At 36.6% G+C, this 25441-nt stretch overlaps 1 protein-coding gene across 2 annotated transcripts in view; it reads right to left on the bottom strand.

Moving 5' to 3' along the window:
• LOC115215653 (E3 ubiquitin-protein ligase RNF126) overlaps positions 1-25441 on the bottom strand; it is a 58904-nt gene that overhangs the window by 22959 nt on the left and 10504 nt on the right. Inside the window, exons 3-6 of one of the 2 annotated variants that reach the window (XM_036506038.1) lie at positions 14401-14450; positions 11151-11325; positions 10591-10682; positions 6870-6930 (exon numbers count right to left, since the gene is read on the bottom strand). In XM_036506038.1, the coding sequence (XP_036361931.1) occupies positions 6870-6930; positions 10591-10682; positions 11151-11186 (189 nt within the window). In that variant the 5' untranslated portion in view covers positions 11187-11325; positions 14401-14450. The remainder of the gene's footprint in view (positions 1-6869; positions 6931-10590; positions 10683-11150; positions 11326-14400; positions 14451-25441) is intronic. The other variant, XM_029784910.2, reaches the window with a different exon arrangement.

Here is a 25441-nt window from a genome sequence, read left to right on the forward strand (position 1 = left end):
GAGTGAATATCTGTCTTAAAGATATTATAAACTAACACTTTATTACTGAAATTTTGAAGGAAAAAAAGTGTTTGAAAGACAAATGTAAATTTAGATAATACCAGCAAATATGATTAATTTCAAACAAAAAATGTTCACTTTTTAGGGTAGAGTCATTATCGTGTATGGTGATCAATTTGGCTTAAAGTTTAAATCAAACTGATTTTTGTCAATGTTATTGATACAAATAAAGTTTGATAGTTATTTTTTAAAAAATCACTGTTTTGCAATGAAATAAAAAGTTTACATAAGGTGGCTTTCATTGTAAATCAAAACCAGGATGTAGATTAGGTTTGTCATGTGAATAACAAAAAGAAAAAAACATAACAATGATGATAATGAAGATAGACTAAAGATAAAAATCACCCTATGTGTGGGCAAAAATGTTTCCCATTAAGGGGAAGGCAAACGTGATGAAATGTAGCACCCTTGATTATTTTTGCAAGGCCCTCAAAACTGCTGAGATAAAAGGAGAGAGAATCTCATAGCTTCTTTACTGAGAAAAAACTGGTCCAAATGTCTGCAACAGAGCAAACTCTTCTAAAGATGAGTTGCCTCACCACTTGGCAGAAAGATCAAGTAGTAAACAACAAGTAAACCCTACTGCTAAAGTACATATAAACCTGAAAACATTGGATTTTTTTCCCCCTCCCTACATTAACACAGGGTGCCGAAACTTGTAGGACAAGATCTAAGTAATTGAATTGATCCAAACACTCTACCTGCTATGATATATTCTAACTGAACACATCAGAGGGATGAAAAGCAAAGCCGACAATACAAGCAGAATCTAAACATAAAATGTAAAGGAACAAAATCGTACATTGAAAGGCATTCAATCTGGTCCCCTACCGTCTTCACTGCTTTAACTCATAATATTCATAGAAGAGGGATTCTGTACATAATCGGTATTGGTTCTTATTTTGACTAGAGGGATCAACAGGAGTAAAAATAATTAAGGTTTGAATACAGACACTTCACAGTACTTGACTCAGTAATCTATTGTATCTGCCATTCTGTTACCCTCTCTTTCTAGATATACAGGTTTATCTTGTTCCAAGGTAAACTGATGTGCATCTAGGAACAAGGCCTCAGAATGACAGGACAATGAGAATGCATGATTCTCATACTTTTCTCAGATAGTTTCAAAAGAAAATTGAAACAAGATTGAGGAACAATAACAAATTACTGAAAATAAATCAATTTTATGGGTGACCTGCTGTGCTTGAGGAGACCTATTGAGTCAAGTACATCAACATCAAAATAAATATCAAATGGAAATTGTAGTTGTGATACCTGTGCCGGTGGCACGTAAGAAGCACCCTCCGTACGTGGCTGGTGCCAGCACCGCCTTGACTGGCATCTGTGCCGGTGGCACCTAAAAAGCACCCACTACACTCAAGGAGTGGTTGGCGTTAGGAAAGGCATCCAGGTGTAGAAACATTGCCAGATCAGACTGGAGGCTGGTGCAGGCTCCTGGCTTCCCAGACCCCGGTTGAACCGTCCAACCCATGCTAGCATGGAAAACGGACATTAAACGATGATGATGATGATTAGAGGTCTTTCAAAAGTAGTAGTATTAGTAGTAATCACAGCATCATGGTATTGACCAGGCTATTGACTGTTGTTATATATCACTGGTCACAATGTACTTTGCATTATGTTAGCCTTTGAAGGAGGCCACTCCCACTGGCTAGGTGAGCAGACCAACATTCCCCTTGATAAGAAGACTATTCCTCAACAGGGCTACCTATTTACAACTGAGTGGGTTGGTGCAACATGAAATGAAGCATTTTACTCAAGAACACAATAAATACCACCCAGTCCAGGAATCAAGCCTGCGATTTAGCAGTCATAAGTGCAACACCATAACTACTAGGCCACGTGCCTTCACAGTATCAGTAACAGCAGTTTTGAATTACTGACAAACCACAACAGAAGCAGGTTTTCCAACATTTGGAAACTGTATCAACTACTCTATTGTAAAACTAGCAGAAAGGGCAAGGAAGGTTGGTAAATGTCAGCCTATGGTAATCTAGGAAAACAGCAAGAATAGCTCAACTTTGTAGAGAGAAACACAAAGTTATTCTCATTTTAAAATGCAAAAGGTCAGTCAACCAATTCATTTATTTTTAAAAATGTAAGTTTTTAAGCAGTCACCAAAATTAAAGTTTTTTTATAGGTTATGTTCATATCATTTGTACATATGCTTTGTAACAAATATACTAAAAAGTGTTAAATTCTACACAAAATAGAAATGATATACATTTGTTTGAAACCAGATCAAGGTTCACAGGCTTCATGCACAATTTTACCTAATCAGGTAATCATACAAATTTGATTTAGGGCCTAGCCTCAAATTATCTTATTCTCAGATTTCCAACAGACAGAGCTGTATAAACAAACATTAGTGTGTCTGACCAACTGTCTTTAAATAGTGTATCTATCAATTCTGCATTGAAGCCTCATAGAGAATGAACTTGTTTCCCCATCCTTCTAGAACGGATAAAAATAAGTAACAGCCTTGTACCAGAAAGAGTGAATAGCCAACACAATCAACTCTACCATTTCTCTACAAATGTGCAATCTCATGTTAACCCTTTAGTGTTCAGACCAGCCAAAACCAGCCCAAAATTCCCTGTTATTTGTTTGAATCGGCCAAATCCAGTTGTATCTGATTCCTCAATGAAATCGCTAAAAAAAAAAACAAATCACGTTACTGGATTCTCGTAGCTTCGAGATATGAGATAAAGCTTTTCCTGCTTTTATTCAAGTAAAAATACCATGAAATTTTTGAGACTTTTTGTTTTTTCCTATATTTGAAGAGAAGTGAAAATATTAGTTTTTAATGATTTGGCATTAGAAAGTAATGATTCCAACTTTGAAGGTTTTACTGATGATGATGCTGTACAAAATATAAACGAAAACAAGTGATTTGCCTTTGGATGAAGCTGATATTTATGAATCTTCTTCGCATGAGTAAGATTTTGATAAAGAAAATGATGAAAATAATATTGAAAACGTTACAGCAATATGGTTGAAGATTACTACATCAACCACAATTCCCGATTTCACAAAAAAGACTGGTCAACAACACAGTCTACTTCGTAGTGCTCAACCAATGGACTATTTATTTTCATTTTTTAGTGAAAAGTTCTTTTGAAACAGTTGCAGAAGAAACAAATAAATATGTTCAACAGATAATTTCTATTTGTAGAAGACCTGATCCACTATGGTAGTCAACTAATACTGCAGAAATCTGAGGTTTTTTTTTTTACTATAAACATTATGTTTGGTGTCAAGCAATTTCCTCGACTGTGGAACTACTGGAGTTTGATATAAGGTATGGTGATCCACATAACTCCAGTATTATGTCTAACAACTATAGTTAATTCATATATTGTTTATATAAAAAGCCACAAGATACCTCCACCACTAAAGGACTATGACCATTTGAAATTTTGGGTTGACATCACATCTCAGTTATGTGAGGGCATCTCTTCCAGAAAGCACAGAACTGGGAGAAAATCAAAATTAACTGAGGTTGATGTCAACAGAGAAAATATTGACTTCCATAAAGTGGGAAAAATAAATGGAACGGAAAAAGTTTGCAGACTGTGTTTGCTGCAAAAAAGGAAAATTGCAAAAGGATATCAGGTCGCGACATCATATATGTATTCGTTTTGCAAAGTGCCCTGGTATAAAGGGTGCATTGGACAGTTTCATGATAGAAATAGGGCATAACTATATTTGGTTGTTTGATTGTAATACTTTCATATATTCCTTTCATTTTATTACAAATAATACGTGAAAGTGAAAGATACATATTAATTTTCCGTATGTCACACAACAGTATTCACCTTTGTATTACCTGTTAATGAGCTTTTTTTTATTAGATGCATTCTGTTATGTAAATGTATTCATTAAATTGTATAAGAGTACATAGCCAATGGTTTATTGACTAGTAAAAGAGATTTGTACTATATTTTCAATGAAAATGTTTGAATGAAATATAGAAAAAGAATAAAATTTTGTACTGATTATATCTGTATTTTAATTAATTCAAATTAATGTACCTCATATTGAAAATTGGCAAAATTATTGGCAGTTCACACCTGGGATAGTTTTAGTACCAAATCAAACAGGTAAGCTGCATTAACGATTGTAATTTTAGTGTTTGTCCATAATGTTATTGCTTTTACACCTGTTAATTAAATTTACCTGCTCATAAAAGTCAAATTTTATCAGAAAGATCAGTTAAAATTACATAACTATAAACCACTGGTATATAAGCACCCACTGACAAAATTTCAAATCTGTATGTAAAAAAAATTGAAGTTAGAAGCAAATATTGTGGTCACCACACTTGAACCTGAAATAATTCAAAATTATGCGAACAAATAAGCATTATATTTGACGGATTAATCTGAACACTGAAGGGTTAATGTATGAAATTAATTTTGCATGTAATCAGGTTCACATGCAGATAAGAATTCTAAGGATGCAGTGTTTAAGAAGACACAGAAATGAAACATATCAAATATGAAGCAGAAGGTGTTGCTCATGAAGGTTGTCACAAGTAAGGATAAAGCAAAAGTTTTTTTTCTGCTGGAGACAGCAGGGTTTTTAGAGTTGTAAGCTTTTAACAGAAATTAGAATTTTAACAATTAATAAACATGCACACACAAATTGGTTCCATTTCACTTCTTTTATTATTATGGCAGCAAGCACCAGATAAAATACTTACTTTTTACTCTTTTATTTGGCCATGCTGGAGCACCGCCTTTAGTCAAGCAAATTGACCCCAGGACTTATTCTTTGTAAGCCTAGTACTTATTCTATTGGTCTCTTTTGTTGAACCACTAAGTTACGGGGACGCAAACACACCAGCATCAGTTGTCAAGCGATGTTGGGGGACACATACAAACACACACATATACATATATATGATGGGCTTCTTTCAGTTTACCAAATCCACTCACAAGGCTTTGGTCGGCCTGAGGCTATAGTAGAAGACACTTGCCCAAGGTGCCATGCAGTGGGACTGAACCCAGAACCATGTGATTGGTAAGCAAGCTACTTACCACACAGCCTCTCCTGCGCAGTGGGACTGAACCCAGAACCATGTGGTTGGTAAGCAAGCTACTTACCACACAGCCACTCCTGCACTTAGTGGTATTTTGGCCAGAGTTCAAATTTCGCCAAGGTCAAATTTACCTTTCATCCTTTCGGGGTCAATAAAATAAGTACCAGTTGAACACTGGGTCGATGTAATTGATTCATCCCCTACATCAAAATTGCTGCCCTTGTGCCAAAATTTGAAACCATTATTATTATTAAGGTGGCATGCTAGCAGAACCGTTAGCAAACTGGACAAAATGCTCAGCAGTATTTTGCTTGTTGGTACATTCTGACTTATAATTCTGCTGAGGCCGACTTTTCTTTTCCTCCTTTTGGGGGGTCAATAAATTAAGCACCCATGAAACACTGGGGTCGATGTCATCAACTAGTCCCCTCCCCACAAATTTCAGGCCTTGTGCCTTTAGTAGAAAGGATTATTATCATTATTAGTCAATTGGATAACCATTTAACCAATTAACTAATCAACTGCTTGATTAACCGTTTGGTCAATCAATGAATCAACTAGATTAGTCAGTCTATTTGTTGTCATTCACATCCTTATCCATGCCTGAATGATTCATCAAATAACTGATTAGTTAATTGGTTTACCAACTGACCAGTAATAACAATAAAAGAAGTGAAATAGATTCAGTGCCTGTGTTTATTATTGGTATAATGACACCCACAAGAAACAATAAAATCAGCTTCAACACATGAGTCCACATCAAGAAAATTACAAACCAAAAACAAAAATGCGGAATTTTAATAATTCTTCAGATTATATCTCATTAAATCTAAGCAGCTTACACACACATCTCTCAAATATAAGGTGTTCAAATAAACTGTGCCCATCAGACAGATCATTTTGGTTGGTATGCATTTTGTTGAAATGTTATTTACAATGGAACAACCCAAAAGACAATTTCTTAATGAGAGGATTATTTGGAAAAGGAGAAAGATGAGTTCTGCAGCAGATGTTCTGATTGATAAAGAAATAACAGAAAAGAGCTGGGCTGTAATCAAAGTAAAAAAGATGTTTATTTTAACCCTTTTGAAATTAACTTTCCTGAAATCACCCTTGGTCCTGTGATACAAACTCCCTGTTGAAAATTGTCTAAATTAAAGTCTTTCATTAAAACTTCCTGCTAATTTGTAGTCCAAACACCAACTTAATAAAGACAAAGTTATATTACTAAATTCTTCGTTCTTCATTATTTTTTCATATTATTTGAAACAAAAACGGTGCCTTTCAACAGAAATTTTGGTAGCAAAATGCCTAAAGAATTCAAATAATAAAAAAGATTTTTGAATTTATGAATATTTTTTCTTTAAATGCAAAACCTGAAGTGTGATAGTTCATAAGTTTGAAGCTTATAATATTTCTTTAAAGGATATTGAAAAAAAAAAAACTTTAATAAAAATCAAGTGCATACAAACTTTTAACTTATATAATATATTTATGGAATTGTTTGAAGACCAGTGACTGATTCTTTTGCTATTGTTTACTTGAAATGAAATGGATGATGAATGACAACCAATGATAAAATTTTGGGAATAGAGTTGTAGCTTTAAATTTTTCATAAAACTACAACAAATGCACAGAGAAAAAAAATTAGCTGCAGCCTTACGAATGGGAATGAGGAAAGAATCAAGGAAAAAGAAAGCCATCTGACTTTTTCCTTTATTTCTAAATCCCCACACAATCATACCTCTGAGTTTGGGCTTGCAGCAGACTGATCTTGAGAAGATGGATTCAGTGGCATATTGATGCTGGAAACAGAAAATTGAAAGAACACTAGAAATATGTTCTTTCTGTAAAGGCTATCCAAATGCAAAGCAGTAATTATGTATATACAAACATTAACGATTTTTGGGAAGAACAAATAAAAATTATATGAAATTTTAAACTTGATAGTATGATTTTTTTTGTTCTTTTTTTATATTCTTTTTTTTTTTTGCAACCATTTTCTTTCGGTAGAAACTAAAATAATTATGATATGCCCTTCTGATTTTTTCAGAGTTAAATGCTGTCAACCAAGACAATTGATATCCCACCATTGGTCTATATTGTGCGAACAGCAAAAAAGTGGTCAGTGGTCACCAAGTTGTAAATAGGTATTGTGCAGAAATACATTGGATCGTTGGGGAAGCAATGTAAAAATTGTATAATTAATGTGTCATTATTAAGCAGTTCCGAGAGAGAATCCCCCCATGAGCAGAAAACCTGGAATTCAGTGGATTCTTCCCTGGGTAGAAAATATTTCACTGTTGCTCAGTGCACTTAAAAATTGAGAGGAGCACCTGCAAGCTACTGTCAAACAGTAGAAATGATTTAAGAGAGAGAGAGGATGGATAAAAGAAGTTTTTTAAAAGTATAACTTTAAAAATTTTTCTCTATGATTCTAAGTACTAATAAACATTTGAATGTCACAAACCCATACATTGAATTTCATTTACAATAAATACAAAATTGAATTTTTTAAATTTTCTTTAATGAATATTTCAAGTAAAAAATAAATTTAATCACAAAGTCAATTCAAAATCACAAAACATGAATATGGTATGATGATAAAGAAAGCCTCACACTAGACTGAATAATTTAGTAATTTGGTAGTACTAGATTACCAATCAAGTTATCTGTTTAAACATACCTCAGACATTGTGTTACGTCATCGGCAAAGAATGAGTTTATTGCAGATGAATTTTAACAAAATTTTAAGTGGATCCTGGTTGAGAACCACTGCTCTAGATGGAGGTTCAACTTGCATGAAATAGCAGTGAAATCTCCCTCATATTACACTCTACTGTCTTTAAAAAGGAGAACATGTTTGAATAATGACTTCCAAGTCACGCTGCCTTAAGAAAAATGATGTGATAGTCATGACTTAAAACCATCGATCAGGTCTGACCTAGATTTGCTTAATCAGTTTTCTGGATTCGCTTAATCAGATCTGACCCGGATTAAATGACTAACAACATAACATCTTACTTCACTGCTGAACTTACAATACATTTCACTCCTTCTTTACAATTATGTATTCAGCAGCAAGACAGACATCAAGTAATGAAAGTCATTCCACAAGGACTGGTATATGAAAATGAATGTAAGACAGCAAAATGAAATTCAGTGCCTGGTTTCTAAAGTGTAAAAGTTAAATTGAGATTTACTGCCGACAGAGGAGAAAAAGTATACCAATAATAAGAATTACACAGCAAGTGATTAGAAATTACATTTTATCTATCATCTTAAATTTATAAGATCCTCAATTATTTGTCATACTATTTCAGAGATGCTATTAAAGACTTGCTTAAGAATATTAAAAGGAATTGTTTTACATCACATAAATACACATGTAGCAGCCACAGAGATAGATAATATGTAGCCCATTGAAGGTGTTGAGCTGGCAGAAACATTAGCACGCCGGGCGAAATGCTTAGCAGTATTTCGTCTGTCTGAGTTCAAATTCTGCCAAGGTCGACTTTGCTTTTCATCCTTTCAGGGTTGATAAATTAAGTACCAGTTATGTACTGTGGTTGATCTAATTGACTGGCTCCCTCCCCAAAAATTTCGGGCCATGTGCCTAGAGTAGAAAAGAATATGTAGCCCTTTGTTTTCATAACAATTTTGCTTCAGCCTCAGACCCAAATGCATGCTGCATTTTTAAATGAAAAAAAATTATCAATATAGGTGTAGGCAACTATGGTTGTGTCATAAAAAGTTTACTTCCTAGTTACATTGTTTCAGGTTCGGCCCACTGCATTGCACCATGAGTAAGTGCCTTCTATATTTCTATATAGCCCTGAGCCAGCCAAAGCCATGTGAGTGGATTTGGTAGACAGAAACTGAAACTATATACGCATGTGTGTGTGTGTGTGTGTGTGTGTACATATATATATATACATACACAGATACACACATAAACATAGTGTTCTAAATGTAACCAGAACAATGTGTCTCTATGTGATCCTTGCCCAAAACAAACATTAATTGAAGCTTTTAATTTTTCATTCCTTACTGATATATATATGAGTGATAGAGTGTGTGTGTGTGTGTGTGCATGTGCACACACATGTTACTGTCTCCTAGTCTTGACATTACGCAATAGTTGTAAATGAGTGTTATCGTCGTGCAATCAGTGTTGTTCATTTCTTATCTTTCTTGAAGAAAAAATATTTGGCCATAGGGAAATATTACCTTACTTGGAAACGGGCAAGGGTCAGGGACAGGAAGGGCATCTGACAATAGAAAATCTGCCTCAACAAATTTCATCTAACCCATGCAAGCATGGAAAAGTGGATGTTAAAATAATGATGATGAATACAGTCTGGGAAAGTCCCAATAACAACTTAAATAAGGGGTTTTTAAACATTATTATAAGCTATTATTTATGACTGAATTCACTTTGTGATACACTGTTAATGAAGACTTATTTACATATTCCTTGATAATTCATCATTAGTAATTGATTGAGAATCTGTGTAGCAGCTAATGAACATTAATTAGCATAACAGTCAGCCAATAGAGAACTGGTACATGTTCAGTACAAGTGGAAGTCATTTTAATATTTATACAAGACACCATCAATAACATTTGTCATTCATATACACCGGATGATGACATGATGCAATATGCCTGACATGTTAAATCATGTGTGTGAGTGTGTGTGTGTGTGTAGGTGTGTGCATGGGAGCAGAATCTCTAAGAGAAATTTTGCAAGGTGGAACAAAACTGCTTTTGAGGTTTCTCTTAACCCTTCACAAAATTCAGAAAGGTCATACAGGACTTTTAGTTTCGATTTTGAGTAAGAGGATTGTCAGATATTTACAAGCCTTCAACTCGATTTTACAAGCCCCAACATAGCTTTTCAGGTCCCTACAGGCTTCTACTCGGCTCTGCGGGATCCCTGCTGGCTTTTACTCGGCTCTGCGAGATCCCTGCTGGCTTCTACTCAGCTCTGTGGGATCCCTGCTGGTTTCTACTTTGCTCTGTGGGATTCCTACTGGCTTCTACTTGGCTCTGCGGGATCCCTACTGGCTTCTACTTGGCTCTGCGGAATCCCTGTTGGCTGCTACTCAGCTCTGCAAGATCCCTGCTGGCTTCTACTCAGCTCTGTGGGACCCTACTGGCTTCTACTCAGCTCTACAGTTCCCTACACAAATGTACAGGCCCCTGCCCAGTTTCACAAGTCCCGATCCAGCTCTATGGACCCTTACGTAACTTCCCAACCCGATGTATAATCTGAAACTCTACATTCTACAGGCCTTGTGCATGTGTCTTAATGCATGCTGCAAATTTCAAACCCAGAGCAAAGTTCACAGATTAAGTTGCATGTTGTTTTACAAACCCATATTTTAACTTTAAATGAAATCCAACTCATCTACAAATACATACAATACTTTAAATCCTTGATGAACAAAACTCTTCCTTACCTCTGAAAGTCTGGATCATTTGTTGGTGTCGATACCGAATCATCTTCAGCAAGGCTAATGTGAAGACTATTTAAAAGCATTTCTTCCAAAAACTGACATAAAATTGAAATAAACAGATAGTCATTAGCACGTCTATGCTTAAAAACATGTTTCTCACTTGTATCAATGTATTTTGTACTGCTAATTTAACTTCCTTTTATCAATAAAAAATACTGAAATTATTTGTATAAAAACTAACAACACATTTCTGAATACTTTTCTGAAAGGCAACTACAGCTCTCTATTTTAAGACATCATCAACATAGTTTTTTAAATTTCATATGAACATGCTGGTATGAGGATGAATAGAAATTCACTAAGGCATATTTCTCTTGTCATCTCAATCCCCTATCATATTAGGTGTGGGTGTGGCTGTGTAGTTACGAAGTTTGCTTCGTAATCATGTTGTTCCAAGTTCAATCCTACTGTATGGTAATTTGAGTATCTTGAGGCATAGTCTCAGGTTCATCCAAGCCATGTAAGTGAAAACGGTAGAGGGAAACCTGTCAGATTGACTGTACCTTTTTGTAAATAGAAGAGTTGATTTGTCGCTCCATTTAAAACCACCGACTGGCTCTTGGACTCTCTCTGCGGATTCCATTCTGCTTGTGAACATTCAGACCAGGCGTTCAGTCTGATGATAATCACTTAGTCATGGTTCCTTTCTCCTATTTGCTCCTAGCAGTCTTGGAGGCCCTGCAAAAAAAGCTATGGGTGCTGTCTTTCCTTTCTCTGACAAAGTCATAAAAAAAAAATTTGTAATTTAAACAATTTGTATGTATATTCCTTCAGTATTTTGGGTCAATGCTGATAATTGTTAAAAAAAAAGATACACAAATATATATGTGTGTGCATGAATGTATGTATGTATAGTTGTGTGTGTGTGTATTGGTAAACATAGGAATGGCAGTGTAGATAAGAAATCTGCTTCACAATCACATGGTTTTGAGTTTAGGCCAGCTATGCAGAACTTTGGGCATCTGTGTTCTTCTATAGCCCTAGTTTGATCCAGGTCTTAAGAGTTAATCTGGTACAAAGAAAAACTGTACAAATACCATGTATTTGCGTATGTGTGTGTGTGTGTGTGTGTGTGTGTGTGTGTCTATCTGTGTATGTATGTATCCATCATACTTTCATATCCCTTGAGACTATACACCAATCAGTTGAGTTTTGTCTTGATGATCTCACCAGTACTACTTCCATGAAAAGAGTATCCAGTACACTTTGTAAAGTGGCCAACATTAGGAAAGGCATCCAGCTGTAGAAACCATGCTAAGGCAGACACTGGAGTTTGGTGTGGCCCTCTGGCTTGTCAGTTCATGTCAAACCATCCAACCCATGTCCACATGGAATAAGGGAAGTTATATGATGATGATAATGATGACAGTGATGTTGATACAGATGTGTATGACTGCCTTGCCAAATCTTCCTTCCACCCTTCATTCTCTATCACTCATCTGGCCATCACTTGCCAACTGCAGTTTTCTGCTGCTGTAAACAATGAGGACCGACCTACATATTTTATCATCTTTTCTGTCATACCAAATAACTTTCTCACTAACCAAGACCACTTCAATTGACTTCCACCCTTCATTCTTACATTATCCCTCTTCACTCACATTTTACATTGATCACCTAACCCCTTCTATGCAACCAAATTATCTCTCCTTCTCCATTAAACTACTTCCTGATTATTTACACATATCACCATACATTCACAGCATCCAGTTGTAGAAACCATGCCAAATCAAATTGGAGTCTGGTGCAGCACACCATGCTTGCCAGCATTGGTCAAATCATCCAACCCATGCCAGCATGGACAACGGATGTTAAATGATGATCAGCTCACTCTCTTCCCATGCACTATATCTCTCTCCACACACACACACACACACACACTTTCAACCTCTTTTTTCACACTCCTGTAACCTACCCACTAACATCATCTCTTTCTCTTTATCCAGCTGCTCTTCACCTTCTAGTCTTCATCTCTCCCGAACCGTCCATCCAACATACTTTATTATAGACATCCCTCACACCTCAACACTTGTTCATTATTCAATATATTTGCATCACTACCCCATTTCTTACCATCCCTCACGTTCTCCATAAACTCTTACGACTTATATCCAGCATTCCTTCCTCTTCTTCTGACCTGCCAGAACCCATCCTTACACTTCATCACCACTATCTTTATTCCTCTTTCCAGCCCCACACCTATTTCTCCCACACATTCTTGTATAGTGTGATCATTCATTTATGTATTGCAAAAACCTGTTCTGGGTCCTCCATTCACACTCTTAACTTTTCATCACCTAGCATAAAACTGCCTCCTTCAGCTGATGGAGATCTTAATCTTGTGAGCTACATGGCAACGTCGCTCGTGCTGGTACCATGAAAAACTACCCAGCACAGTAAGGAAAGTGGCTGATGTTAGGAAGAGTATCCAGTCATAGAAACCATGTCAAAGCAGATACTGGAACAAGACAGCACTCTGAACCATTGGATCCTGTTATTCAAGCCCGTGCCAACACAGAAGATGGACATTAAAAGATCATGTATCATCATCAATCATTTAATATCTGTTTTCCATGCTGGATGGTTGACAAGAGCTGGTAAGGCTGGAGGATGCACTGGGTTCCATTGTCTATTGTGGCATGGTTTCTACAGCTGGAAGCCCTTCCTAACACCAACCGTTTTACAAAGTGTACTCGGTGCTTTTTATACTGGTGGTACCAGCAATGTGAAAGCGTGTATGCATTTGTGAGTGTATGTGCACGTGTGTGACTGCTTACACTCTGCAACTGCTGAGCAGTGGGCAGTGTTCTCTATTGTCATTTCAAAAGGGAGTGGAATGAAAAGATCTTTACTTGAAAACCAATAAGGGTTAGGAGCAGCTGTACAGCAATGCCTCAACAAGATGTAGTTGTTAAATCAATGCTAACATAGAAAAATGTATGTAAAACAAATGAACAAATAACATACAAAGATATAATTAATATATATATATCAATTTAAATATACAACTGAAAGAGCTACTAATTGTTTCATACTCTTATAATAGTTGAACAGCCATATTTATGAAATGTGCTATGTATCTTAAAGCAAGTGGAGGCACGTGGCTTAGTGGTTAGGGTGTCAGCATCATGATCGTAAGATTGTGGTTTCAATTCCTGGACCGGGCAATGCGTTGTGTTCTTGAGCAAAACACTTCATTTCATGTTGCTCCAGTCCACTCAGCTGGCAAAAATGAGTAACGCTGCGATGGACTGGCGTCCCATCCAGCTGGGGAGCACATACGCTATTGAAACCGGGAAACCGGGCCCATGAGTCTGGATAGGCTTTAAAAGGGTGCATTTATTTTATTATCTTAAAGCAAACTTTTATATAATGCATAAATAGAGCCCAAAAGATTGCTTTAAGATACATGGCGTATTTTATAAATATGCCTGTTCAAGTATCATAAAAGCATGTAAATATTAATAGCTTTTTCGGTTGTGTATTTAAATTGATATTTAGCTCTCACCGGATGGAGTACTTTTATTGTTGATTCTACCTCCATTGGATCTTTAAACTAATATATATATGTAAACATATATATACACACACACACATACATACTTAATTATATATATACATGTGCATATTGACGATCTATGACAATGGTTGTATAGATTTCCTTGCACACACACACACACACACAATAGGCAATTCTCTTATTATAAAATTTTAGATTCAAAAGACAGCATAAGTGAGAAAAACACAGCTTACCTGGCGTATTCGTCGCGTTGATTCACGCGGGATATTGAACGACATGGTTACTGTAAAGAATAACAGATGGCATGGTAAGTTAATGAAACACAAAAAAAGTGGATGCTATATCTAAGTGATTACTAAGAAAGGGCTGGAAATAAACTAATATATAATTAGTGACATAGAAGTATATATGTTATAAATGTAAGTCATAGGCAACATAACATGTATGCACACACTACATATACATACACACACATACAATATATTATATATATATATATATATATACACATATACATACATACGTAAGAATTTTTTGTGTAATGAGATAAAAAAGCAAGGCTGTGTAGATATTAGAACATTTATAGATTCTATCTATAAATGTTCTAGTATCTACACAGCCTTGGTTTTTTATCTCATTACACAAAAAATTCTTATATACACATGCTGACATAGAACCAATGTTGAACCCATTATTGCAAAATTACTGAATCTAGAACTTTGGCCAGTCTATAGCACTTATTCAGCATTACCTGACACCTTTGGGTCTCAATGACACCATTATCTCTTATAACCTAAACTTCTGGCTATATATATATATATATACATATACATACAAAAACACACTATATAAATATTACATACACACACACACGATATAAATATTACATATACACACACACAGACACACTATATAAATATATATATATATATATATATATACCAATTAAGGACTGAACACGAAAAGTGGACAGTCAACATGCTAGATATAGACGTCAAATCGCCATTCACCGCAAAAGATTATGTTCTCAGATCAAACTCAACACAAAACCATAGCAATAAACAAGTGAAAAATATACGAAATAAAATAATTACCCATGTACTAAATTAGTTTCAGCTGTTATTTTCCGCAAGGAAAACTGCAGCCATCATCAGCATGGTCCGTTATAAATGTAATTTGCTGGACTAGATGCAAACACGATACCGAAATATCGCGTGCATGGAGTTCAGCCTATTACATTTGAATATATCTTTCAAATGCCTTTACTTTGGCGCGTTGGAACCCGAGAAAACTAGACTGCAGCTAATAATTAGCAGCAGTTAATTTATCGGTTAGAGAACATATTTATTTATATAAAATTAATTAGGGTAGAAATTGATATTTATCAATTAAGACCAGTGGTCTAGCATATTAAAAAAGAATCCGAAGATTAAAATATTTATATATACCAATTAAGGACTGAACACGAAAAGTGGACAGTCAACATGCTAGATATAGACGTCAAATCGCCATTCACCACAAAAGATTATGTTCTCAGATCAAACTCAACACAAAACCATAGCAATAAACAAGTGAAAAATATACGAAATAAAATAATTACCCATGTACTAAATTAGTTTCAGCTGTTATTTTCCGCAAGGAAAACTGCAGCCATCATCATAAATAAATATGTTCTCTAACCGATAAATTAACTGCTGCTAATTATTAGCTGCAGTCTAGTTTTCTCGGGTTCCAACGCGCCAAAGTAAAGGCATTTGAAAGATATATTCAAATGTAATAGGCTGAACTCCATGCACGCGATATTTCGGTATCGTGTTTGCATCTAGTCCAGCAAATTACATTTATAACGGACCATGCTGATGATGGCTGCAGTTTTCCTTGCGGAAAATAACAGCTGAAACTAATTTAGTACATGGGTAATTATTTTATTTCGTATATTTTTCACTTGTTTATTGCTATGGTTTTGTGTTGAGTTTGATCTGAGAACATAATCTTTTGTGGTGAATGGCGATTTGACGTCTATATCTAGCATGTTGACTGTCCACTTTTCGTGTTCAGTCCTTAATTGGTATATATAAATATTTTAATCTTCGGATTCTTTTTTAATATGCTAGACCACTGGTCTTAATGATAAATATCAATTTCTACCCTTAATTAATTTTATATAAATAAATATGTTCTCTAACGATAAATTAACTGCTGCTAATTATTAGCTGCAGTCTAGTTTTCTCGGGTTCCAACGCGCCAAAGTAAAGGCATTTGAAAGATATATTCAAATGTAATAGGCTGAACTCCATGCACGCGATATTTCGGTATCGTGTTTGCATCTAGTCCAGCAAATTACATTTATAACAGACCATGCTGATGATGGCTGCAGTTTTCCTTGCGGAAAATAACAGCTGAAACTAATTTAGTACATGGGTAATTATTTTATTTCGTATATTTTTCACTTGTTATTGCTATGGTTTTGTGTTGAGTTTGATCTGAGAACATAATCTTTTGTGGTGAATGGCGATTTGACGTCTATATCTAGCATGTTGACTGTCCACTTTTCGTGTTCAGTCCTTAATTGGTATATATAAATATTTTAATCTTCGGATTCTTTTTTAATATGCTAGACCACTGGTCTTAATTGATAAATATCAATTTCTACCCTTAATTAATTTTATATATATATATATATATATATACGCACACACAGACACACTATATAAATATATATATACACACACACTATATATATATATATATATATATATATATAAGCACTTCGCCCAGCGCGCTAACGTGTCTGCCAGCTCGCTGCCTTTATATCATCATCATCATCACGGACGCTAAACGATGATGATGATGATGATATAAAGGCGGCGAGCTGGCAGACACGTTAGCGCGCTGGGCGAAGTGCTTAGCGGTATTTCGTCTGTCGTTACGTTTTGAGTTCAAATTCCGCCGAGGTCAACTTTGCCTTTCATCCTTTCGGGGTTGATAAATAAAGTACCAGTTTCACACTGGGGGCGATATAATCGACTCAATCCCTTCGTCTGTCCTTGTTTGTCCCCTCTATGTTTAGCCCCTTCTGGGCAATAAAGAAATATATATATATATATATATATATATATTTAAGTAGGTGAATGAATTATCCTAGCATGAAAAATTCGTTTAACCGATACCTGGGTAGCAAATTCATGTCAGAAAACACGGTTGAAGCGACCTGTCAAGGGTAGAAACTCAGGGTTCATGTGTGGAAATTTGTGTTTTTTATATGAATAAATAAAAGAATGGAGTCGAACGAAGATGTTAACAAAATTCCTTTACTCTCGACACATGTTTCGAAGACGGCATCAAGAGTAAAGGAATTTTGTTAAAATCTTCGTTCGACTCTATTCTTTCATTTATATGTATATATATATATACTCTTTACTCTTTTACTTGTTTCAGTCATTTGACTGCGGCCATGCTGGAGCACCGCCTTTAATCGAGCAACTCGACCCCGGGACTTATTCTTTTTGTAAGCCCAGTACTTATTCTATCGGTCTCTTTTGCCGAACCGCTAAGTAACGGGGACATAAACACACCAGCATTGGTTGTCAAGCAATGCTAGAGGGACAAACACAGACAAACACACATACATATATACGGCAGGCTTCTTTCAGTTTCCGTCTACCAAATCCACTCACAAGGCATTGGTCGGCCCGGGGCTATAGCAGAAGACACTTGCCCATTGCCCAAGATGCCACGCAGTGGGACTGAACCCGGAACCATGTGGTTGGTTAGCAAGCTACTTACCACACAGCCACTCCTGCGCCTATATATATATATATATATATATATATATATATATATATATATATATATATATATATGAATTTCTGTCAGTCCACTTCCTCGCTTTCAACATGTGTAAATTATAAAGAGATGATTTGGAGTGGTTAGAGGGATTTAGCATCTATCTTCAGCATATAGGCTTAATTATAATTGTATTTTATACTATTACAAATCTCTATATATGAATTTACCTATCTCTCTCTCTCTATATATATATATATATATATGTGAATTATAATTATTACTTAAGTCTAGAAATACCCTGTTCTTCAATTCAGCTGGGGAATTCACCATGATAGCAATACAAGCCAAATTGATATCACCATTCTCATCAAATGGTGCTTGCTCATTTCCTAATTGGAGGAGCCAGGTTGAAAACTGTTCTGCACATTAGTTCCCATGTAATAAAACTGACACATTAGTATTGAAGGAGAATTTCAGTACTTTATTCCATAGGTGTGAAAACTTAATACATGCTTTTATTTCATCAGATCTCGTTTGTCATGGAATGGCTGGTAATGTCTGTCTGAAGTATCCTGACAAAATTAATGTAATTCCTCCCATAGATTTATTGTTGCCTCTTATGTCCTGTAAGGTGTTATCAAGAGCTTCCTTTGAACCTCTATATAACATGGTGCATTCATCCCAAATTATCAGGCGGCATTGGCACACCACTTCTGCTGAACTGAACCTTTGCTTATGCTACAAATTGGACTGTCATTTGTGACCAGGTTTAGAGGTAATTTAAAAGCAGAATGAGTTGTTCGTCCTCCTGGGACAATGGTGGTAGCAAAGCCAGATGATGCTACAGCAACTGCAATTCTGTTTTGTTGCCTTACCTTGGAGAGAAGCAATGTTGTTACAAATGTTTTACCTGTGCTACCAGAAGCATCAAGAAAGAAAATTCCTTTTTGTCTCTGATTGATGAAATAATTTTATCATATGCACAGTGTTGTTCAGGAAGGAGTTTAAGTTCATGTTCATTCACAAATGCAACCAACTCAGTGATGTCAATCTCTTTTGCTATGTCTCTTGGAATTAAATCACTAATTTGACGGTTTATTTTTGGCAGTCCAGAGCCAGACTTGCAAATTTTTGCTTCCCATGGCCAAAAAACCTGATCTTCAGTTTCAATCAGCGCTTGGTTAACTGGAGAACTGAATATTGATATCTGGGTTTGCCTGTTGAACTGCATACTTTAAGTCCTCAGCCTTGTCTTCACGATGTTTCATCCAAAGCTGTAGGGGACTGCCAAGTTGATACATGTTCAGTATAACTGCAAAAAGGTTACCGAGTTTCCTTGGAGAATCTGATACTGATGCTTCAGTCAATGCAAGGTCCCAATGCTCATCATTTTCTAAAAAAACCTTGTTCATAGCATACTTCCCTATAAGTTTCACACACATGAACAATTGAATCTGGGAATGATTTGGGACCACATACTTCATGCAAAAGGAGCCATAAGTAGTAGCATTCTGCTTGGCTTGACACTGTAAACTCTTGCAAGAGCATCAGCCCCCACCTTTCCTCTTGTGCCATTTATTGTTTCTCCAGGTGTAATACTTGGGTAATTGCAAGTAAAGGAGTTTTCTTGCATCTTCATCTACTTGCCACAACTTAAAAAAGGCAGTAAGAGTAATTTCTTTTAGAGAATGTGCTTGTTGCAAGGTTGTTTGCTTTGTAAAGACAACCCTATGACCATTCTCTAGAATGACATTCAAATATTGCAGACCAAGCTTGGTTTGTTCCATATGTATGTACATACATATATATGTACATACACACATATATATGGTTTTCAAAATAATAGGTTTTACTGATTTGTTTTAATGTGTGTGCATGTGCGCATATCTATATGTGAGTATATGTATGCATAAATATACAATTCTGTGCATACATGTATGTCTAAGAGTGTACCTATGTATGCGTTTAAACAGACGCATGCAAAATGAATGCCCACACACAAACTCATTGTTTTTAAAAACATTAATTAACAGTATTAATTAAAAGTATTACCTAAAAATATTAGTCTGGAACATTGCTTAAACAGCAACGCAATTTCATGACGTCAATTGTGTGGAGTTTAATGATTTCAATATATTACCACAAGAACCAGAAATGAAATGAAAAGCATGAGCTTGGAGCAGCTGTTTTCACACATAACTCGCAAAGGTTTTTAAACGAAAGAACATAACAATAAGCATTTCCTTCAAACTTTCTTTTAATATTTCAAAAAATATTCAGAGGATGTTCAACAGAAGACCAGGCTCAATTTACCAGCTGAGGATCAGAAACAAGCAACTCTGAGTGCTGGAAATTAGAGCCTTTCAGTTATTATGCATTTAAGAATACTCTACATTTGTATTGAGTCCTGTAACTTATCGCTTCTATATATATACACACACACATGCATGTATTACTAGTGCATTATTAACAGGGTTCCATTTCAATTCTGTGCTATACTATAGGATAAAACTATAGATTTTAGGTAGCCAAATATCATATGCAACAGATGTAAATTGCATCTGTATACATTTATCTATGTGGACAGTAAAAGAGTTTATCAACTGGACTAGCTTCAATCTTGGATTAAAATATATTATTAATTAATCTATTATAATTCTTGTTACTAACTACTCACTCACTTTCCAGTCATCTTTTATCTTTTCTTGTTTCAGTGATTAGACTGTGGCCATGCTGGGGCACCTCGAAGAAATTTTAGTCGAATAAATCATCCCCAGTACTCTTTCCTTTTCTTAAGCCTGGTATTTATTCTAGTAGTCACAATTGCTGAAATGCTAAGTTACAGGGATGTAAACACACCATCACTGGTTGTCAAGCAGTGTTGAGGCGATAATCACACATACAAACACACATGACAGATCATCATCATCATTTAACATCTGTGTTCCATGCTAGCATGAGTGGGATGGTACCACAAGAGCCGGCCAAACCAAAACCTATACCAGACTTCTGTAACTGTTTTGGCAGGATTTTTACAGCTGGATGCCCTTCCTAAAACCAACCACTCAGCAGAGTGGACTTAGTGCTTTTTACGTGGCACAAGCACAAGCAAGGTCAGTTTTGGCAAGGTTTTTACAGCTGGATGCCCTTCCAAACACCAACCACTTTATAGTGGACTGGATGCTTTTAAGTGGCACCTGCACTGACAGGGTCACCAAGTATTTGCAAGACAAAATCTTAAGAGGAGAGGAGGTATTGGAGGAGGTGACGATGAAAAGGTTATAGTGAGACAGAAACAGGTGTCTTGCTGTAGAGAAAGTACAAGGTTACCTGGCTGGAGAGAGAAAGATCAAGAACGAAGACAAAAACAGGTGTGCTACTGCAAAGAAAACACATGGTTGCCAAACCCAAGGGAAGTGAAGCAGAAGAGACCGCAAGATGGAGATGGTGACAAAATGCTGGGCATACTCAGAAGGAACGGGTATCAGAGTATGAGATGGTTGAGTAAAGGAAAGAGAAAGATATAGATAGTGGGAAGTGCCAGGGCATACCCTTGAGGTCCAAATGATATAATATAAGCGACAGGATATTGCGAAGGGAGTGCGATTAAAGAGTACAAGTAAGTGGCGAAAGACCTGGGTATATATGGAGTTGAAGGGCCACCAGATATTAATGATACAGAGGAACAGGGGAGTGAGAGCTAGGTATAGTGAATGAAAGAGGAAATGCAAGAGAAGAGATATAGATTGGTTTGTTGGGGTAGGGTGAGGGAAAATTTTTCTTGTTATGTGTGGATGGAACACCTTGATGGGGGGGGGGCTAGCAGATGACAATAATAGAGTGAGACAAAGCATGTGGGTAGAACACACAGGTTGGGGGGGGCAAGCAGAATGGCACCAGGCCAAGAGGACAAGTTTCGGGTGTAGGAGGTAATCATAGTACATGAAGCGGAAATGTAAAGAAGAGATGTAGAGACATAGCTTGGTTCATTGTGATAGAGTGTGTGAGAATTTTTCTTGTTAAGTGTGAGTGGGACACACAGCACTTCTAGAACAGTTTCGCTGATGTGGGCAGGTCTTCTCAAGAACTTCATGTTGCCAGACATTTCAGTCCATCATCATTTCCTCTATGAGGTCCAACTTCCTGAGATCAGTCCTTACCACTTCATCCCATGTCTTCCTGGGTCTCCCTTTTCCAATGGGTACCATCCACTTTCAGTGATCACCACATCTTTATGCAGCTGTCCTCATTCATACTCATCACATGTCCAAACCAACGTAGTCTTCTCTCTTGCATGCTACATTTGATTCCTCTTATGCCCAACTTTTCTCTCATTACATTTGCACTTTGTCATACATGTGCACTGATGTTGCACATCCAACAGAGCATACTACTTTCGTTTCTCTCCAGTCTACACATGTCTTCAACATTCAAAGCCCATGTCTCACAACAATTGTGTATAGCCGTTGGTACACAACCATCATATAGTCTAACTTTCACTCTGAGAGAGGCCTTTCGTTTGTCATGGATATATATTAATCTTCTGACTGAAACTCAGTCTTCTAGATTTTCAACTTTTGCAATACTTAAACACAATCCACAATGAAAACCAAATTGTTGGCAAACATAACTTGTCTATGATTACTTGAAGAACTGGAATGAAGAGAAGCGCTACAGACAGCATTGGTGAATACTAATTCCCTTGCCAGGTTCACTGTAACTCCTAAACCTACATTTATCACTTATACATAACCTAAATATCTCCAAAAGCTTTACAACTGCTCACCAAATAATCCAACAGAGATGGGAGGTCCAGGTCAACAATATAATAATTAACACTAACTTAATTATTGTTTTCGCTGCAACTAAGTAATTACCTTCAGTGATTGGTTTCATTCATCATCGTCATTTTATCATCCATTTTATCATGCCGGCATGTTTCAGATGTAATTCATAGTAGCAGATTTTCTACAGTTGGATGCCCTTTTTGTTGCCAACTTTCCCCTGTTTCCATGTAAGGTAATATTTCCCCATAGGCAAACATGTTAAAAAACAAGGAGACACAAATACATACATATATATTATTTATATACATATGACAGGTTTCTTTCAGTCTGTCTACCAAATGCACTCACAATGTTTTGGTCAGCCTAGGGCCACAGAAGACAGACAGACTGAACCATGTGATTGGGAAGTGAACTTCTTAACACACACAATTACTGACACAAGAACATTGTGATCATCAACATTTAACATCCATTTTCCATGCTGGCATGGGTTGGACAGTTTGACAAGAACTGGCAAGACAAGGGGCCACATCAGGTTCCACTGTCTGTTTTGGCTTGGTTTCTACAGCTGGATGCCATTCCTAACGTCAACCACTTTACAGTGCACTGGGTGCTTTCTATGTGGCACCAGCACCCACACTAATGCTTTTTATGTGACACCTTGGCATTAGGACATCAATTCTGTTATGGAGGGTAAGTCACTTTTCGTTGGTTATAGCTATTTTTACTATGAATAAGCATGTACCCAGAGCTGAGTACACATGTAGCATCTTACAGCTTCCTCAGAGCCATTTAAACGAAATACATCTTTATTATGGAAACAGCTGTAAGCTAATGAAAGTGATTACATAACTTCTGTTCTTGTGTCATTCATTAATCGATATTACACTGTACAGACCAGAAGGTTTACTATAAAGAATAAGTATATTGAGTTCTAACAAATGGTTATTAGTATTACGATGCCTAAATGGAATCATAAAGGACAGGCAGGCAGGCAGACAGATCCCTATACATATTTATGGATATATATATATATATATATATATATATATATATATAACGGGAAGCTTTATGAAAATAGACAAAAGACGAAGGCAGGTTTTATATATATATATATATATATATATATATATATATATATATATATAAGTACCTTGAGAGAAAAGTTGACCTAAGAAACATCAGATGTGGTGTGCAAGAGAGACGACTGCACTGGTATGGTCATGTGGCGAGAATGGAAGAGAATAGCAGTGTGAAAAAGTGCCACATCCTAGCGGTTGAGGGAACCTGTGGAAGAGGTAGACCCAGGAAGACCTGGGATGAGGTAGTGAAGCACAACCGTCAAACATTAGGCTTCACCGAGGCAATGACTAGTGACCGAGACCTTTGGAAATATGCTGTGCTTGAGAAAACCCGGCAAGCCAAGTGAGACCATAACCTGTGGCCTGTGCCAAGGGTGTAACCAGCCCACTTGTGCATGCCTTTCCTTCATTGGACACTAAACTCTGCTTGCGAAGATCTGTTGAGGAAATCGAAATCAAATTCAATGACTGGCATCCATGTTAGTGGAGCACCATCCAAGTGTGATCGTTGCCAGAGCAGCTGACTGGCTTCTGGGCCGGTGGCATGTAAAAAGCACCATTCGAGCAGGATTGTTACCAGCGTCACCTTACTGGCACTTGTGCCGGTGGCACATGAAAAAACATTCGAGTGATGTCGTTACCAGTGCTGCTAGACTGGCTCCTGTGCAGGTGGCACGTAAAAAACATCATTTGAGAGTGGCTATTCCCAGAACTGCCTGACTGGCCCTTGTGCCAGTGGCACGTAAAAACACTCACTCCACTCTCGGAGAGGTTGGCATTAGGAAGGGCATCCAACTGTAGAAACTCTGCCAGATCAGATTGGAGCCTGGTGCAGCCATCTGGTTCACCAGTCCTCAGTCAAATTGTCCAACCTATGCTAGCATGGAAAGCGGATGTTAAATGATGATGATCATGATGGATAGATGGATAATGAGAGAGAGAGATATCAGTAAAAAATATTGAAATACATTGTATTCAATCCAATTTTATATTACACATCAATGCCTTTATTTGGAATCCCTTGTCTAGTGTTATTGTGCTGTAGCTAACGTATCATTACATTTAGCATCTTTCCACACTATCGGATTCACTAAGCAGCCAACTAGAGTGATACTTAAATCCATGACGGTGCATTCGACATCACCCCAACAATTACTAAAGTATCAACAAGTTTACTTCACTTCATGTTCTTAATTGCTTTACTATTTCTGCTCAGATCTCCACCATTAACATTTTCCACTAAATGCTTTGTTAGTTTGTCACTGAGAAGGAAGTGCACACAGCTTATATCAGACACATTTTAACTCAATTGCACTATTGCTATGTTTTGTGTTACAAAACACAAGATTCTCATTGCCCAATAAAAAACCTGCTCCGAGTTAATCCTTTTGATAGCAACCCACCTGAAACCAATCCTGGTTCTCAAATACAAACTTCCTGCTGTAACAGTTAACTGCCACATGTACCACCTGTGCTTCATTGCTTAACTTCACATGACAGCCAATTTCAGCTGGGTTGGTAACGAAAGGGTTAAGATAACAAAGCGTTTGTTATAGATTAACTACCATAATAACAATTAAAAGTTTGAGGGATTTAGCCAGTAAAAGTCAAGGGCA

Source organism: Octopus sinensis, linkage group LG9, assembly GCF_006345805.1.
Source record: "Octopus sinensis linkage group LG9, ASM634580v1, whole genome shotgun sequence".
NCBI lineage: Eukaryota > Metazoa > Mollusca > Cephalopoda > Octopoda > Octopodidae > Octopus > Octopus sinensis.